Raw genomic sequence first — 19578 nt, 5'->3', positions numbered from 1 at the left:
TTATAAAACAAACTCGTGTCAGTTACACTTATAACTCATAATCGGCTGGACTGATGTTATTTATCTCTTTTTTGGTGGATTCTTCTCCGCTCCGAATAAGGTTTAAAGAACTTTATATATTACATAATTATATTTTATTTACATAAGAAACTTAATATTGTAACAAATGAATTCATTTTACGAATGCAAACACTATGTGGTGCCATCTGTTGACAAAATGGATGTGATACACGCGATGATACTCAAAGGAACTTCCTCACCTTTGAATTTTCCTCATTCTGAGGTGATGATCATCCCATGATTACCCGAACCGACAACCCTTTGAGTTTGTGGTTTAACATGCAGTATCGCAATATTGGCGCTAGAGAGAACAGGTCTTATGTGTAAAACTGCAATTCTTTCGTAATGTCAAGCAATAGAACATTTCTGAATTGTATTTTTAGCTTTACATAGCTTAATGAAATTCTAAATTAAGTTTAACTAAAGTTAACACGATATTATTAGAATGTTATACGGAACAGAGTTCGCCGGGTACATAATGGACATATAACAATATTTTTAAGAATATAAATATATTTTTATAAATACATTTACCATGGGGAGTGTTCAGAAGAGTTGTTCGGTCTAATACCCGCAGCTGAGTTTCATTATCGGACGTCAAGGCAAAATACAAAATACCATCCGTATCACCTCGACGTCCGTCGTTCCACAACTGAGCGTTTTTTAAGGCAGTTTTTGCCGCGCACCACCACTATGTGGAACCAGCTGCCCACTGAAGTATTTCCGAACCAATTCGACAAGAAAAGAGCGTACCAATTCTTGAAAGGCCGGCAACGCACTTGCGAGCCTTCTGGCAATGTGAGTGTCCATGGGCGGCGGTATCGCTTCACATCAGGTAAGCCTCTTGCCCGTTTGCCTGATATTACATAAAAAAAATAAAAAAAAAATATATATATATATATAGCCTGGCCCAGCTAGACTGTACTTCAAGCAACTTCAAAGAGGAGACATTCTTCCTTCATACAAATGCCTCGTAAAATGATTTTTTTAATTAACTGTGATCGATACGATCCATTATGTTAGATTTATGTAAATATGTTTTCAATATATTTCAAGAATATCTTGATTTTACTTAGATTGTTACTGAAGCGGCGCAAGCATCGCTACCCAGAATCAGTTCTCAGAGCCTGGGAATGGAAGTCGATACCTGACGAAGAGTTCCTCAGCATCAATGTGCCTGATATGGTGGAAAGGGCTGAAGTCTACCCGTTACATGCTCCGTTGGAACTGACACCTCTCTCCAGGGAACGGCTTCTGGAGCTGAAGAGAGATAACGATGCGCTGAAGATGCTCGTCAACCGGTATACAAACTGCTCACTTTGGTTTTTTTTTTATTAGATAAGCTTGGCAATCGCTTAATCATTGGAGTCAAGGCCCAAGGGTACTTTAAATTATTATTTTTGTTATACACGTATTATAATACTATATATATTTATGTTATTTAAATCATTCCGCTCCAGACCCACAAACGCTGAACCCAATTTTAAAGGTCTTTAGAAACCCCGTTTTTGAAGTGAAACTTCTTTATCGGCGTAGTGAAAAAAAAATTCCGTCACATTTTTCGGTTAAGTGTCACATTATTCCGTTACGCAACATCTTTTTCTTGTCACTACCACGGTTGATTCGATGAGATTCGAAGCTATTAATAACAAATATATAATAAAAATACATACATAAATGATAGTAATAATTCTATTACAATTAATGAAATTCTGTAATAATCTTAGTAGTAATAAGGTAAAATGAAATAATTGTATTATTTTTATTCATGTCTATGATAATAAAAGCCTTTTGTTAAACTTTATCTAATTTAACTTTATCATCATGATCATTTTTCAAAAGTACCGTCTAATGAACGTAATAACAATAAACAGGGCGTCTCTAACAACGAACACGGATTTGTCGTGTAAGCTTTGCGGCACAGCGCCGATGGCAGTACATGCGATGCGTATACACCTCTTCTCCAACGTGCACCGCGAGAAGGAGGACGACTTCAACATCGTTAATTCTTAAATATAATTAATTCTAGTAAATAATTTCATTGTGATATTGTGAACCTCCCTAAGTTGTCTCTGACTCTTACACTAAGGCCGGACAGGTATATTTACTTATACGGTATATTTACAGTTACAATCTGTACTTGAGTAGTGTAAATATGTAAAAATTCAAAGCATTTTTGGTGTTTTGTTTGACAGCTTTTGAATATAAATTTAAGTTAGTACTGTTCTAGTATGCTAGCCTTAGCGCTAAGTAGGTTAATTATAAAACGTTTTTGATCTCGAATCTGATTGTTACCTAAGGCTCGTATTCTAAAATCGTATTGACAGCACTCAAGATGAGATCGTGACTTACATTTTTTGATTAAAAGAAATTGTGAAACTAATTTAGTTTTTTCTTTCATACTTTTGTTGGAATTCTTCGCTTTTGACATTGTCGAACTCAGCTTAAGATACAAACGTCCCTAGAAGTTCTCAGTCTCTCACGTCTAGTTTTAATATTAATTAAAATTATTTTTGTATGAACGATATATAATGTTATAATTTGTTTGTAAATACCTTAAAAGATGTTTCTTCCAACTTTTTTTATTAATAATAATAGTATATGTGTAAAGTGTATATTTTCATAACATATAGCATAGTGAAAATATGCGTGTTATATTATCGATCATAAATGAGAAACATTGAATACCCAAAAGTAAAAAAAAAGTGTATCTTATACAGTCAAGTTCGCTATCGGTCATCACAAATCATATCTGAAATATATGTTTATTTATATAACGATGAACAATTATTGCCAGAATTAAATATTGTCAGTTTTGGATTGTCAACAGATGGCGCTGTGTACAGGTAACATTAGTTAAGCATAGCGTAATTTAATATTAAAGTTTGTGCTATTGCCAAAGCGTTTTTCAGCCTATTAATTGTACTAGCATTAATTTAAAGCGTGTACATGTCGTCATCTGTTTTCAATTATTGAAAAAAATCCCTGATAAATTTCGGCGATTAAATTCTTCATAATTCTTCTGACACTAATTTCAGGCAGTTACAACAACACAAATTCCGGCCGCCGATGCTAAGACGTCTGCATAATGTTGCTTGATTTATATAATTATTTATGACAACAAAGAAAGAAACATGTTAATGTATGTGTATTTGACTTTTAACAATCTGCTTACCAATTTACCAACTTTGACAACTATTGTAATGTGGAATCTTTTTCAAACCTAAAGTTTTTATATTCCTATAATTCCATAGACTTCCCCATAAGAACTCTATATAAGAAGAAAAAAATTGTTTAAGTGTACAGATAATATTAATATATTTGATTTCCCGCCAAATGTGAAATGCCTTTACTTTGTTCTGTAACATCTCATAGCCGACTTCGTGGTTATAGATTTTTGTCAATAGCTCAAAACTAAACTAAAAATGTTTTTTTATTTGTCTATTATTTATATTATGCATATTTTAAATAAGATTCCAATTCAGGTGCTTAGTACTCTATCTATAGGTAGAAATATTTTGAATAAAAATATATTAGTTACTGGTTAATATATCTTAGGCTTTCGTTTATTTGCTGGTAATTAATTGTGTTTACCTCATTAAAGATTGACGATGAATGCATAACTATAAAGTGTGCACGTATAGATGTACATATACGTATTTCTAAAATATAGACAACATTAGGACATATTACAATATTGTATAATTATGTGTTAAGAAAATAAACCTTAAAATATCATCTTGGGTTTCATTTATTTAGTAAATACCATAAGACAGCCTCCTTAAATTGAAGCAATCTTTCGCAGTAAATAAAATAAAAGTATTGTTTCGTCATTTCGTTGTATATTTATTTCCTATTCACATAAACAAACTAGATTTACATAAAAATACTTTTTCTTGCTGCGCATCACTTTATGCCTTTCTAGGTATAACCGAACCGCTAAGACAATATCGTATCACTACCTTAAAGGCTGGAAACGCACCTGCAAGAATCCCGGTGTTGCAGGTGTTGCGGCCTTTAGCTCTTAACTCTTACGTATCGAGTTCCCCTACTGTTCTATGAAAATCTTTTTAAAAAGTACTATAAGCAAGTACTGCTTGATTGAAAAAAAGGTTCGATGTAAATATAAGCATTCATATAGTTAAAATAGTACCCTCGTGAATAAAAAAAATTATGCCTATGTTCTTTATGTATGATCCTTATCTTTTAGTTAGAACCCGATATCACTAGGTTCATGTTACACATGTTCACACCTTGTAAAACACTAACAATAGGTTGGTTCGGTCTGTTTACTCTGTCACATCAAAAAGTATTCAAAGAATATAACCATAGTTTAACATTTTTTCTAATTATAGCAATTAAGTAGAATGATAAAAGTAAAATATAACGTTTTAAGTGAAACTGATATTCTAAACAGAAGAAATAGTTTTCAGGTGACTTAGGACATCATAAATTACTTACATTTCGAATTTAGGTCAAGGCATTTCATGTTAGGATATTATAACATATTTTGTGACTTTCCTCTAACTTATTAGCAACTATTCGTGTATATTTCATGAACGATATATTGACGTTAAAGTGAACTGCTGCGCAAAAAAATGCTTATAAAAAACAATATATACTTTATAAATAGGAGAGATTTTGTGTTAAGTTATTCAACGCACTGATAGTATGACTAATCTAATCATTAATATTCATTACATACCAAACACTTGTATACGATGTGTACAAAGACTATTAACTGGGATGTTTTGTAAACAATTGTAGTTTTTACCTAGTACAGGTATATCGCGTTACATAGACAAAAGCGTAACGAAATATGTTGATATTTGATCAAGTCAAACTGGTTTGAGTCGACGTACAAATTAGCTAGCAATAACTGGTCATCGCAGAAGCACAGTGGACGCATTGGACATGTAAACATGCCGGCCGTAATGTGGAAGACATCGGACGATTTGGAAAATATACTTGTGTAAGTATTTTATAATATATTTTGTTGAAGATTGTATCACAATTTCTATATATTTTCATAACATATTTTAAGTTTGGGTGTACAACGGTAGGCAATATATTATACACAGACAGTATATTTTAATTGGATTAAATAAAAAACTCATCCTGTTAAACGATTTCAAATATATTTTTAATATTATACATAGAAAATAAACCATTTTGGCCGTATGTGAACGTGTTATAAGGTATTATAAGTTGAATTTAAATACATAGTATCTGGAATTTCCGAATTTTAATTTTTACAATAAATAAAGTTATTTAGGTAAATGATACGCCTCTTTCAGCTGTACATTAAAACCTTTTCATTCGATTTTATTTTTTTAAATTTAATTATGTCCTGATTGTTGGATTTCTCTAATAGGTAGGTAGAATGAAAAGAAATTAATAAATTATATTATATATTATATTTATACAAATGTTACATTACGTATTTGCCCTAAGGAATTTCACGTAAAGCATACACTATAATATCAATGAAAGTGTATGAGAGTAAAACACTGAGATGTGTGTAATGAATTTAGACTTTATAGCCTAAGTCGGGACCACAAGTAGCACGATTATTTCATCCTAAGAGTAGTATTATGGCATCTTAATTTGGGGTAATTTTAAATGACTATTATATTTAAACCACTTTTGAACGCATATTATTTGAAGATTCTGGACCCGATTACCGATTTCAAAATAATATTTATTTTGTATGAGTAGACATAAAAGGCTAATCACTTATTTACATTAAAGATTGACGAAAACCAGGCGCAAGAATGTGTTTATCCTTTTACGTAAGTTAAATAATCATATTCATTGCCTTTTTTATAAATGTTATCTTGTTGCATTAACAAATATGTTAATTACTTACTTATCTAAGTTCGACTTTTGACAATAGAATTGTAAATAAATATAGTTTGAATTGAATAACAGTTCAGCTTTAACATGAATTTTGCTTTTAACTGCTTTATCAAGTTTAACGCTGTGCTAAATCTGCCAGTTAGAAAGTTTTGCGAAGAATGTAGACGGTAATATTTTTGAAATTTATATTACGTTAATTGGGTGTGTGTATTATATAAATATTTTAATTGTGTATGTTGCTCGTGTTTGTTTAAACGGTTAGACCTTCCTTAGTATTCTAACTTCAGTTCAATTTTTCAAACAAATATTGTTTGAAAAATCGAATGTATTATTATAATCCTTGTGAGTTAGTAACTCGCGGATGCCTAGATAGACATACGCAAATGAAAAAGTACACATGACCTTTGCTTTACTGACGATTCTAGACGATTTTTACTGTCTCTTTGGTCTGGTCTAAATCAGATTTCCAAGGGGGTAGCGTACACACACTTATATATAAATATATACACGATATATTAAAAAAAATAAAGGCTATAATTCCTATTATCTATTTCAAATCGGTATCATTTGTGTGGATCCACCTTTAAGCATCTATAATCATCAATTAATTTGTGTTTAATACGAAAGATGTTGGTTCTGTAACAATTAGTAAACAATCCGTCATAAAGCCAAAAGGTTATCACATCTTTAATATCTCTGTGCTCACGTCCATTCAGTAGTAGATAGCTCCAGAGTTAACTTGTCAAAATGGCGGCACAAGTAGTATCGGGACTCGAAATAGCTCGGTAATTTATCAATTATGTCAACAAAGAAATTTCAAATGCATGCCCTATTCTAGCTTGTAACTATTACCATACATCTACATTATACTATCTAAAAGGCAAGAACACAAGAAGTTGTGTTCATACCTTTTAGATAGTATAATATTATGTAAGCATTATAATAAAAACACTAAAATATAAGTGGATAAAATATATAGACTATTTTTTTTTCTTCATTCATTTCTTATGTACAACTAATAAATGTAATTATAGAAATATATTTTACCAATATTTTAGATCAATTCAAGATGATCTTCGGAAACAAGTTTCGGAGATGCGAAAAAAAGTGCCGGGCTTGAAGCCTCGCCTGGCGATCGTGCAGGTCGGAGGTCGGGAAGATTCCAACGTCTACATCAGGATGAAACTGAAGGCTGCTGAGAACATCGGCATTCATGCTGAACATATCAAACTTCCAAGAGACTGCACGGAGTCTGAGGTATTTTAACAAACTTAAAATATTTCCTTAGTTCATGGAACGATTGGAATGCGTCTGCAAAATTATATTTATGAAATGGTTTTGGTTTGGAAGGCACAAAATTTCAATATTTTTGGAAATCGTGAATTCGTATTACAACACGATAATTTTATAACTTTGTGGGTAGAGATCAAAAAAATGTTGTTCTGATTGTTAGTAATCACTATCGTAGATATATCGCTTCATTATTAAAAAAAATAACCAGATAATTTTGTAAGACCGGTTGTATATAGAAATCCAAAAGTTTCAATGACTACCTACTTTACAATTTAAAATATAGATAAAAAAATAGAAAATCCAGATCACACCACTTTCAAAAACATACGTCATTTCATATGTAATATCTGTCAAAATAAACTAAAGATAAGAAGGCGACCCCGGGGACCTTGACTTTAATATTAAACTGTTTGTTCAGAAAATTACGTAAATTTATACAAAAGGTGTAACAAGTAACAACATAATTTGTATTATAACTTATTTTTTATATCAAGAAGTAACATTATTATATTAACATTACGAATCTTCGATGTTATACTTCATTGTAATAATTATACGTAATATATAACCAGTCTTTATATTTTAATTATATTTATTTCCAACACACAAATTTATTGAATTTAAAATATTCTTAATTTACATAGTATTTATAATGTATTGCTGTACTCTTTCGTTGTGCGAAAAAAGCACCAGCTCTGCGGTCACCGGTACCTACTATGTTTCAGGCGCCAACTTATATGTTTAAGTAGCGCATGTGTACTAGAATCCCACGGCCCAAGAGTCTCTTACTCCAAAGGTAAAAGACTCAAAGCAGGAAAGGCTCTCTAATATTTGAGCCGTTTATTAAAATAACCCAAGGCAATAACAATTTAAAAGAAACTTTTTTTTAAAGTGTTCTGTAGACATTGCTAGAAAATTCCTTATCCATATCCAAACAGTTCTCTGCATTAGAAGCATAAATCGCGTAAATAGGTTTTTTAAGAAACCGTTTGACGACATACATTTAATATCAATTGCATTATAAAAAAAATATCGTTTTGAACAATGCTGTACCAATTTTTTTTGTAAATACGCATGTAAGGCGTTTCTTTTATTACGAATAAATAAAGAAATAGCCCAAGGTCCACGTAGGGAATAAAATAATCATTTAATATTATTGATATTAGTAACGGGTCAAGGCATCGATCTACTGTCTTAAATGTAAAGCTCGACCTATCCCCGATAAATTTTACGATTAAAATGCAATTGTAGTGATTGTCAGTGTCGTTATTTATTGCATTGTTATTTTCTTGATAGCTCTGTTGTACCACATCGCGTACATAATTATATATTTTATTATTGTTTTAAAACGTTATAATAGATCTAGGTAAATTTGTCGATTCACGAATTAAGTTTGTTGGCGATTGTTGTATGGAGATGTTCAAATAAAACACTTTTTTTGAAGCTGAATAACTCTTTACTGGTTTAAAATATAATCTAATAACTTACAAAAAATTAGAGGTTGCGACCCTAACAAATACAAACTTGGCTCTTAAGGGTTCATAAATATAAATGACGCTCAATATTGTCTTCAAGTGTACGATGGTTGTTTGGATTACGCTTAAATATTACCAAAGACTATAACTAACAAAAGTGTAACTTAACTAAAGTTTGCCATGCAATATTGTGGTGGCGCATGCTTTTTATCTCCACAGAAATTAATAAACATAATGATTTGTGAAATTAGTGAAAGACGATAAGACCGCTAGTCTATGAGGCCCTTAACTTAATGTAATTCACTGACTGGTAACTGAGACAATATCATTTACATCATGCATGTAATATTGTCAGTTTAAAAAAAATAAGGGGACGAAAGCCATGCGCCTCTTTAATATTACTTGGGGTACTACATACAAGTCGTAAAGAACGACAGAAATAAAATGGAGCTGTTTTTGGAGCCTAGATTTCATTTTTAAACTAAGTACATACTTAGCATAAGTGTTTGAAGGAGTATTACGTAATGTTGAATCTTTGAATTAACATTGTTAGTGTGTTTTTTTGTGTTATCAATATCATTCCACGTTTTTATTAGTCCTTATCCTATTACTTATGTATTTTGTTTTTAATTTAGAAAATAACATTTTAAGGGAAACATGCACGGCATGTAACAATAAAAATCGAAAAACAATTTTTTCGCACCTCAGTATGGCCAATTGTAGATTAATTTAAAAACTAATACTATTCTATTGATATCGTTACTGTTTAGCTGATCACTATTAGCGTTTATACCTATTTGAACCGTTTGAAATTTATTGTTTCAAACGTCAGACTATTAAACAAATCAGATTATGAGGTTATCTCACGTCAATTTACTCTCCATATATTTATTTTAACGCAAAAAATTCCATTATTACAGTTACGTTAATGATATATTTTCAACATAAAACAACAAATGTCTAATTATATTATGTGTTATCTACTTATAGGTTTACTTTCTTTAACTCTTCTGTAACTCGTGAATCCAGACAGAGTACAATTTAATAGACCAAAGATATAATCATACATTTTCTATTATAATATAGGTTAAAATTTCTTTCAAGATAAAATGTAGTAATGTCTTTTGTCAAAATAGCTTTTACACATTAAGAAAAATATTTAATTTTTTTCCGACGTATCGCGTGCTATTCAGCGTCCGTGGTCACGCTGCTGAAGACAAAAGGTGTTAAATGTCAAAAGTATCACAGCTGCAGAGAAAGTTGTGTTATCTGTATATATAAAATTTAGAATTATGTAAATAATTATAAGTTTTAATAATAATACACAGCTTTAATCCGTTGAAAAAGTGTTTTTCTTAAGATAAAATGCTTTATTTTGGAATATCAGTCGGCGGTGTTAGGAATTTTTTGGTTGTTCGTAATATATTTTTTATTCTTTTTTTAAATAATTTTGCATTGCTGCACGTGTATGTGTGCTTTATTCAAATAAATGTTTTTTTTTTATTTCTATCAAGTTAATCTTTTTTACAGTTGCTGATCCGACTGGGCGAGTTGAACGAATCACCAGATGTTCACGGTATCATCGTCCAGATGCCTCTGGACTCCATTCACCCCATCGACAACCACCTTATTACAGATGCTGTTTCGCCGCATAAAGATGTCGATGGGTCAGTATCATTTTCGTCCTTATTACAATTAGTAGAGTGACGGTAATACTGTATACTATTTGGTATACAAATATCTAGTAACTATTATAATCTGTTTTAATACTATGCGATTAATCAATTCTAATAAATATATATATACTCCACCATCTTAGTTGGCAATTAAAGTTTCATATGTTTTACACTTTTATTCAAATCATATCCGATTTTAGTTCTTTGAGCCGCATAACATCGCAATGACCCATAATAAGCATCATCTTTATTACATGCTCCATAGTAGGTGCCAACTCTATTTTATCTATGGGAGTGCGTACTTGGTTTTGGCCTTTTATACATTTGTATACTTTTAGTATTCCACTGTATAGAGATTATATATATGGGATATAGCAGTTCTGGCTTTGAAATTCGATTTATGGAATTTCGGAACTGTAAACTAAAATTCGGAATGTAAAAAAGTACACATTTCAGGCTTGGATCACTATGTTGAAAATTCAATTAGGTATTTTTACGTTTTTAATTACCAATTTTGAAAAGGTTTTACTTAAATTTTCATAAACCAAATTGGTGTTTATAACACATGTTAAAATATAGCATTTTCTTATACAGACTAAACACATTGAACGAAGGACGGGCAGCTTTAGGAGATCTGTCAGGGTTCGTACCCTGCACTCCCGCAGGCTGCGTGGAGCTGATCAAACGCACTGGTGTCTCCATATCGGGAAAACGGGCAGTAGTTGTGGGTCGTAGCAGAATTGTCGGCACTCCTATATCCGAGTTGCTCAAGTGGGAGAATGCGACTGTCACCATTTGCCATTCAAAGACAGCTAATTTAAATGAAGTGGTAATTTTATAATTAAAATACGAAGGTCCATTCAAATATAAGAAATAATATAATCTGTGTAACTCGAGTACAATGTATCTACTATTGAATAATTTTTGGAATCGCAGTTTTTGCGGAAGGCGCAATTTATGTTTCCTTCGTAAAATATAAAGTATATCTAATAAATAAATAATTTATTTTCTTTCAAGACAAAAACAGCTGATATTTTAGTCGTCGGTATCGGGAAACCAGAATTAGTTCGTGGATCATGGATCAAACCGGGAGCAGTTGTTATTGACTGTGGGATCAATCCAATTCCAGGTTAATATTTTTATCAATAATAAAAATCAATAACTGTTTAATATCAAGGCTTTTGGTAGATAATAATATGACAATCGTTCCTGTTAAATGTTCTTGACAATAATTAGTAATGTTTGTTACCACAGTAGAATTGTTTTCAAAATATTCTCTATTGAATTACGATTAATGAAACGTCAGTGTGAGTTTGTGAGCAGAGGACATGGTATGGTTTTTACATGCGTTTCATTTGAATAACATTTTTATCGGATTTTATTGCCGTTTGTAAGCAGCCAGTTATAACAGTGTTGAGTTATTTTTTTATCAATTTATACATTTCGAAAAAATATGCATTATGTACACAATCAAATATTGAAATGTTTGTTTTAAATAAATAATAAAAAATCCGGAACATAAACTTAATATTGATAATTTTTCTTAATTTTATCTCTTTGGATTGTTGGGTCTCCAATTCATACGAGTTTGTTTTGTACTTTAACATTAATTAATCATAGTTTATGGGAAAGAAATAAAATAGTAAATCTTAGAATGTAGAAAACTATTTTTTTTATTGATTTGAGATTTTATTTTAAATTTTATGGTAATTAATACTTTTCACATAACATACTATATTGGAATATTTTTACCTTTGAAACTTCGGGCAGCAACTCATAGTCAAAACTTGCAGATTAAATTTTTTTATTGATATTTCTTTTATGTAATAGAAGGCAAACAGGCACGGGGCTCTGATGCTGAGTGATACCACCCATGGACACTTACATTGCCAGAAGGTTTTCAAGCGCCAAGTTGCCAGCGTTTTAAGAATTGGTACGCTCTCTTCTTGAAGGATGAGATGTTTAATGATCGTAGTGTGGATCTTCGCTATTTTCTTATCGCTTAAGTTGTCATTTCCTACATGACATGCGATACCATTCTGAATTTTTTTACCGTTGTTTTAATATATGTTGTATACACAGACCGAGGATTTGGTAATCACACCAACGCTGACCTGAGACCCACATTATGGTTGGTGGACTTATTTTCCGTACTTAGACTCATAATTGCACCCTTGTGCGTGATTCACATTATTATGTAGGCCTGATTGCTAAAAAAAAGTGGTGTTATCTGACAGATGCAACAAAGAGCAGTGGCCAACGACTAGTAGGGGACGTAGCGTACGCGGAGGCTCTACAAGTAGCCTCGCACGTAACGCCCGTGCCCGGTGGAGTTGGGCCAATGACCGTGGCCATGTTGATGCGTAACACAGTCACGGCTGCCCAGCGGTATGTCGAACGGCTCATCGCACCAGTTTGGCCGCTTAAAGTTTTGCGGCTTAACATTCAATCACCACCGCCAAGGTATTAAGGCTTTTATATAATTTAACTGAATATTTATTATGTTATTGAGTCAAGCTTTTACTACTGTCCATATTTTAAGAGTTAATAAGATCTACTTTGATAAGATACTGTACGATCACGGCTATACATACTACAGCAGCTATTTCGGTAAATACGACACATTAATGATAAAAAACATAATTTCAATAAATACGTGCAAACAGCTTCTAGCCAAAAAATAACCTTTTATTTCTATTAAGGTATTATTTTTCAAGTATAAAATTACATGGCATTAAAGGCTCGTACCGTAATTGTATTGTAAATTCTAAATATTTTTTTGACTAGTTGTATGTTTATATAAATATAAATTATTAGTTTAATATAATACGCAAATCTATCCGTGATTTTTAATATAAAGGTACCGTGATACCGCCGCAATAACACTCACATTACCAGACGCTACGCAAGTGCGTTGCCGGGCATTAAGACCAAAAATACATGCTACATTTTTTTACATTCCAGCGACATAGCGATCGCTCGTTCGCAAAAACCAAAGGACATCGGGATTTTAGTTGACGAACTAGGCTTGTACCCAAACGAAATCTCGCAGTATGGAAACACTAAAGCCAAGATATCCCTCAAAGTACTCGACCGTTTGAAGGACCAACGGGGTGGCAAGTACATAGTTGTTGCAGGGTAAGATTTTTATTGTTATTATACAATTATTTTTAAATGCAAACTTCTTTATAAAATTTAGTTTTTAAAATATCTAGTATGAAGACTTTACACACATATATATAAGACGAAAAGGAAATCTTCTAAACTATATGTTAAATTTTCAATAGTTTTACCAAGAGCCTACTTGGATTATAATATATTTTAGGAATTCGATGGTACGTGTAGTTGATGGGCTAATTATGTTTATAATTATATTTAAATTATAAAATATATGAAATATATTACAGGTGAAAACTTATTTTAATCTACAGTCTCAATGTCTATTGGATTTGGCATATTTCTGAAATGCTACAATGCTATAATTTCCAGTATAACTCCAACACCCTTGGGTGAGGGTAAAAGTACCACCTTACTGGGTCTGGTTCAAGCCCTGACTGCTCACAGAGGTCGTAACTCCTTCGCCTGCATGCGTCAGCCCAGCCAGGGTCCCACATTTGGAGTCAAGGGCGGAGCCGCTGGAGGTGGTTATTCACAGGTACATACTATACGTAAATACGAGTAAAATTATAAAGAAAAATATAACAAGCTTGGAGCAAAAGCCCAGAGATTTTTAAATAAAGAAGCATCTAATAATTTTTTTAAAGAATATGTATAAATTTAAGCATACTTAACTATTTTTGGACGTAAACAGTTAAGACTAACACAAACAACAATTGAAACCCGCTTAGTAAAGTCTCACTGAATTAGGTTATCCCGATGGAAGATTTCAACCTGCATCTCACTGGCGACATCCACGCAGTTACTGCAGCAAACAACCTTCTTGCTGCACAAATGGATGCCAGGATATTCCACGAATTGACCCAAAAAGACGGTCCACTTTATGACCGATTGGTACCAAAGATTAAAGGAGTGAGGAAGTTCTCACCAATTCAACTAAGAAGGTTGAACCGTCTGGGCATTAACAAGACAGACCCTGACCTATTGACACCGGAAGAGAGGACTAAGTTTGCAAGACTTGACATTGACACAACTAAAATCATGTGGAACAGAGGTAATTTTATTCTTAATTTTTGCGGGTAAAAGCAATAATTTTCGGTACTACCCTCAATTTTGTAAAACTGTATTGTTAAGGTGATAGATAAAATTAAAATACGTTTCAGCGTCTGTGTCATTGATCTTATTCTACGAAGGGTACGGAAGTAGTAGCTTAGTTTTTAAATCCAATAGGTATGTGTCACATCGCAATATCACCGTGCATGTATCAAAATATATATCCCTTAATAAAAAGAAATTACACACGGAGATCTAACATTTTATTTTTACCAAATACTGCTAAACTTAACTAAATTGAGGAATACAATAATTACTATTTAGTTAATTGAAATATAACAAAAAACTCTTTTTATCTTTCCTTTAAGGATACGGATTCAGATTTGAGACTATGTCAAAATCTAATAAGTTTAAACATATGGGAGTCATGATTTTTTTCAGTTATTCTAACCGATCTCTATATTGTTTCTAAATATTATTCCAGTGGTGGACTTAAACGACAGATACCTTCGAAAGATTACAATTGGCCAATCACCAACTGAAAAAGGATTCACTCGGGAGACCAGCTTCGATATCTCCGTTGCCTCTGAGATCATGGCTGTACTGGCTTTGGGTAAGGACATTGAAGACATCAAAGACCGACTGTCTAACATGGTAGTTGCCCTGGATAAACGCGGCAACCCAGTTACTGCTGATGATCTTGTAAGTATATATATCTATGTCTATGTCTGTCTATATACACTGTGTTATGTAACAATGATATATATATATAAATATAATATTATAATTTAATAAAGATAAGACATCAAAAACGGAACCAGCTGCCCGACGAAGTAAATCCAAACCAATTCGATTTAAAGTCCTTCAAAAAAAGAGCGTACTAACTCTTAAAAGGCTGGCAACGCACTCGTGAGCCCTCTGGCATTAAGAGAGTCCTTGAGTTAACATCAGGTGAGCCTCGTGCCCCCCCTGGTAGGGACCAGGTGAACAGGGTTCAATATAAAAGGGAAGTATTTCCCAACCAATATAACGTAAGTTCCTTTTAAAATAGAACATAGGCACACTGCCAGAGAGCGTCACGAAGATGTTCAATGTTTTTGTCGAAGCAAAAGGAGAGAGCGATTGAGACCGATTGAGAGAGAGTGAGAAAGGGCGAACGTAGCATGAAGCAAATAGCCATGGAGTGAGAGGTGGGAGACAGCTATAATAAGAAAGATTGATAGAGAGTAAGGGAGATCGAGAAAAATACACGCTATTGGTTGATATATTCGTTTAGTAGTTACATATTACAACTTTAGATGGCAATTCTATCGCATAACGTCTTGTCTAGTAAACGCAGATTTTTCATTTATTTATATCATTAGCACGTATACAGTGTAAATATAGATATACAATTATATGGACTGATCATATACTGGTACGTGATCACCTATTGGATCACCTTAGTAATAATTAATTTACAAAGAAGTTTCACTTCTGACATGTGTTATTAATTAAATACGACAGACCATAAATACATAATTAAATACGGTAGACCGCACCAACCCGGCAATTCGGTTACATGCTTAAGTGGTATTTAAAATGTCAGACACTACGTATTATTAGGATATTTAGTATGACGATGAATAGAAAGAACGCTAAGTCTAACCCCGTATGTCAACAATGTGTTGGATTTTAAAAATCTTTTAATCAAACGTTTTTGCGTGTTGCTTTACTTTTAAAATTAACTTCTGCAAAGAGTATTAACAATACAGAGTATTAACAATACTGCCAGCATTAAAGGTACACAAGGACCTAATTATTTAAATTTGTTTGAATTTTCTACTTATCAATTTTTAATGATTACTATGTAGGTTAAGAGAATTGACAATACTGTATATTTGTGTGTAGGAAATAAATATAATTGATTTACTTTCTGTATTAGTGATCCATATTTAGTTCTTTTTACCTATGTAAGATTCTTTCAGGTTCTATAGATTCTTACCACAATCTCACTCTTTCAGGGTGTAACTGGCGCTCTCATGGTTCTCCTGAAAGACGCCTTCCAGCCAACCCTGATGCAAACCCTGGAAGGTACCCCAGTGCTGGTTCACACGGGTCCCTTCGCCAACATCGCTCATGGCTGCTCATCCATCGTCGCTGACAAGATCGCCATGAAGCTCGTCAAGGAGAACGGTTTTGTTGCCACCGAAGCTGGATTTGGTTCTGATATTGGTAAGACATTTTTTTGAACTAAGAATTATCTAGAACGTTTGTGTTTTTATAAAAATATCGTTTGCGTAACGTTAATACTCCTTACAATTTTCTTTTTTCCATAAATAATTATTATTTATGATATCCCTAAATCATAGAGCATAGAGATAACACATATCTGCGACTTTTATAAACTTTCCAATAATAGAACTATACATATACAGATATCTATACATATTTTCCGTCACACAGTTAGAAATTTGTTATATATTTCATAAGAAATAGGAAGAATTTCCTTTTATGAATTATACAATATTTTAAGGCATGGAGAAGTTCTTCGACATAAAGTGCCGGGCTGGTGATGAGAAGCCGCACTGCGCAGTAATCGTATGTACTGTTCGAGCTCTAAAGATGCACGGAGGTGGACCCACCGTCAGCCCTGGTCTGCCCCTGCATCAAGTCTACGTGGAAGTGAGCATATTTAGAATTTCCTGCACATAGCTATTGTTTTGTATTTTATCATTTCGCAATTAAACAAAACAACATACACATTTAACATACTAATAAATAATTGTCGTGTATAAAAATAATAATTTATGCATAATATTTTTAAGTGACCTGTATTGCGCGCGCACGTTCCGCTGTAAATTTTGTTGATTGTATCTCATCTGGACATTATTTTTATTTCATAATGAGCTAGTTGGTTTCTTGTTAACAAGGACTAAAATAATATTTTAATCTGTGCGAATTCGAAGCTATTTAAAATTGGAAAGTAGATTTTGTAAGTATCACTTAAGAGATCGATCGCCAAAATTTTATGAAAACGTTACTGGGCTGTCAATAAATTATCTGCGCGCCAAACAAATAAATAACGGAAAACGCATTTTTCTTTTCTTTCTTAAATTCGAATGTTTTAAGTTATCGTACGCTCAAATTGTGATAAATAAATAGACGTAATTCGACTTCGTAAATTATTCGTAAAATACCTGAGAAGATGTGATAAGAAGTATTGTCGAGTTCGAAAGCGACACTATATTCACTTTTCTCTAGATTAATAGTTTTCTCACTTGGTAAACAATTCAACCATTTCTGGTGAAACAATTCAACAATGCACAAAAAAATTCTTTACCGGTTATATGAATGATTTTTAATATTATTAAAACATTTTTAGGAAAACTTAGACCTTTTGAACAAAGGCCTCTGCAATCTGGGAAAACACATAAGCAACGGGAAAAAATTCAACGTACCAGTTGTAATCGCTATCAACAAACATGGGTAAATATTGATTCATTATATTTTAGTTCATATTTATCTTTTTGATTTTATCGAGCTTAACAAAATGTTTAAATGTCAGGAACGACACTCAAGCAGAGCTTAACTTGGTGAAAGAGTACGCCCTTAAGAATGGCGCATTCCGAGCAGTGATCTGCGATCATTGGGCTAAGGGCGGCGCCGGCGCATTGGAATTAGCTGATGCAGTGATCGAGGCCTGTGAAACACCTTCCAACTTCAATTACCTCTACCCTCTGGATTTGTCCATACAGGACAAGATACAGAAGATAGCGTTCGAGATGTACGGAGCTGGAAAAATTGAATACACTGATGATGTATTGGATAAGATTAAGAGGTTCACTGACAAGGTACATTTCTAGCATATTTTAACGTTTAGACATAATAAATAAAGTGTAAACAATTCCTCCATTTTTTGCATACATTTGATATGATTTTTTGGAACATTTATTATTTCTTTCTCAATATTAAAAAACGGTTCATTTAGCGTTAGTTGATGTTATGTATGTTCCAAAACAATTACTTTTTCTTATGCCAATATAAGCTGTATTCCGTAATCTGTAACAATTTACAGGGCTATGACAAATTCCCGATCTGCATGGCTAAAACGTCAAACTCGTTGACTGGCGACCCTACGATCAAAGGAGCGCCAACTGGCTTCACTCTACGGATTAACGACATATTTGTATCTGTGGGAGCTGGCTTCGTCGTTCCTATGGTCGGTGAAATATCTAAGATGCCTGGGTTGCCCACTCGCCCCAGTATTTATGATATTGACTTGAACACTACTACTGGAGATATAGAAGGTCTATTCTAAAAATTTGAATAAATGAAATAAATCGTTTTTTGCTTGTTTACATGTGTATTATTTGAAGATAAAAATATGGAGACTCTTGAGCCCTAAGCATGAAACGCGCCGTAACGTTTTCGGTATCCAATAGTAAACGTTTCGTGACCAGTGACTCTTTATACCTAAAACTTACCATTATGTGCTGTAAAATACTGGAAAGTCGAAAATAATGTTATCAATAACGCGTAATTCAATCCCCGCCACGCATCTTAACGTTTTACAAGAGGACAACCACATAAATTAAAACGTAAAAATAGAGCAGTGTTGGCCTAGTGGTTTCAGCGTGTGACTCTCACTTCAGAGATCGTAGGTTCGATCCCCGGCTATGCATCAACTTCGGTCTATATGCACGTTTAACATTCGCTCAGTGAAGGAAAACATCGCGAGGAAACTGACATGTCTCAGATCCAAAAAGTCGATAGCGTGTGTCATGCTCAGGAGGCTGATCACCTATTTGCTTTGCCTTACAGTTTAGATTTTTTGCATTTTATATTTTTTTTTCTTGTTATCTTATATAAGAGGTACCTTCAGTACCCTTCACGGATAAAAGCTTGTTCCAACTCTATCCATGGCTTTCTTTCTCCAATTGCTATATTTATTTCTTCCATCCACCTTTTTTTGGGGCGCCCTCAACTCTGTCTTCCTCCTGGTCCTTTCCATAAGTAGTCTTTAAAGTCCGCCTTTTATCTGTGTATTTAGCTTTATCCCCCGC

General features: G+C 33.1%; 2 protein-coding genes across 4 annotated transcripts in view; both read left to right on the top strand.

Moving 5' to 3' along the window:
- The window catches only part of LOC123711026 (probable ATP-dependent RNA helicase spindle-E), a 33824-nt gene extending 30036 nt beyond the window's left edge, over positions 1 to 3788 (top strand). For both annotated transcript variants that reach the window (XM_045663416.1, XM_045663417.1), the window contains exons 26-27: positions 1137 to 1361; positions 1935 to 3788. In XM_045663416.1, the coding sequence (XP_045519372.1) occupies positions 1137 to 1361; positions 1935 to 2073 (364 nt within the window). In that variant the 3' untranslated portion in view covers positions 2074 to 3788. The remainder of the gene's footprint in view (positions 1 to 1136; positions 1362 to 1934) is intronic.
- A 1094-nt stretch (positions 3789 to 4882) lies between these two features.
- On the top strand, positions 4883 to 18871 carry LOC123711440 (C-1-tetrahydrofolate synthase, cytoplasmic). Of its 2 annotated transcripts, none has more exons than XM_045664033.1 (15): positions 4883 to 5032; positions 6978 to 7176; positions 10218 to 10354; positions 10958 to 11192; positions 11381 to 11492; positions 12601 to 12826; positions 13328 to 13501; positions 13853 to 14018; positions 14231 to 14534; positions 15018 to 15235; positions 16537 to 16747; positions 17049 to 17197; positions 17898 to 18001; positions 18081 to 18366; positions 18591 to 18871. In XM_045664033.1, the coding sequence occupies exons 1-15, from the start codon at positions 4983 to 4985 to the stop codon at positions 18831 to 18833; spliced, it is 2814 nt and encodes a 937-aa protein (XP_045519989.1). In that variant the 5' UTR covers positions 4883 to 4982; the 3' UTR covers positions 18834 to 18871. The 2 variants fall into 2 exon arrangements, with proteins under 2 accessions (XP_045519989.1, XP_045519990.1); XM_045664034.1 differs by lacking the exon at positions 4883 to 5032 and adding an exon at positions 6583 to 6704.
- Positions 18872 to 19578: the final 707 nt, after the last annotated feature.

Source organism: Pieris brassicae, chromosome 6 (assembly GCF_905147105.1).
Source record: "Pieris brassicae chromosome 6, ilPieBrab1.1, whole genome shotgun sequence".
Taxonomy (NCBI): Eukaryota; Metazoa; Arthropoda; class Insecta; order Lepidoptera; family Pieridae; genus Pieris; species Pieris brassicae.
The sequence above is the reverse complement of the archived record's forward strand: the minus strand, read 5'-3'. Positions and strand labels throughout refer to the sequence as shown.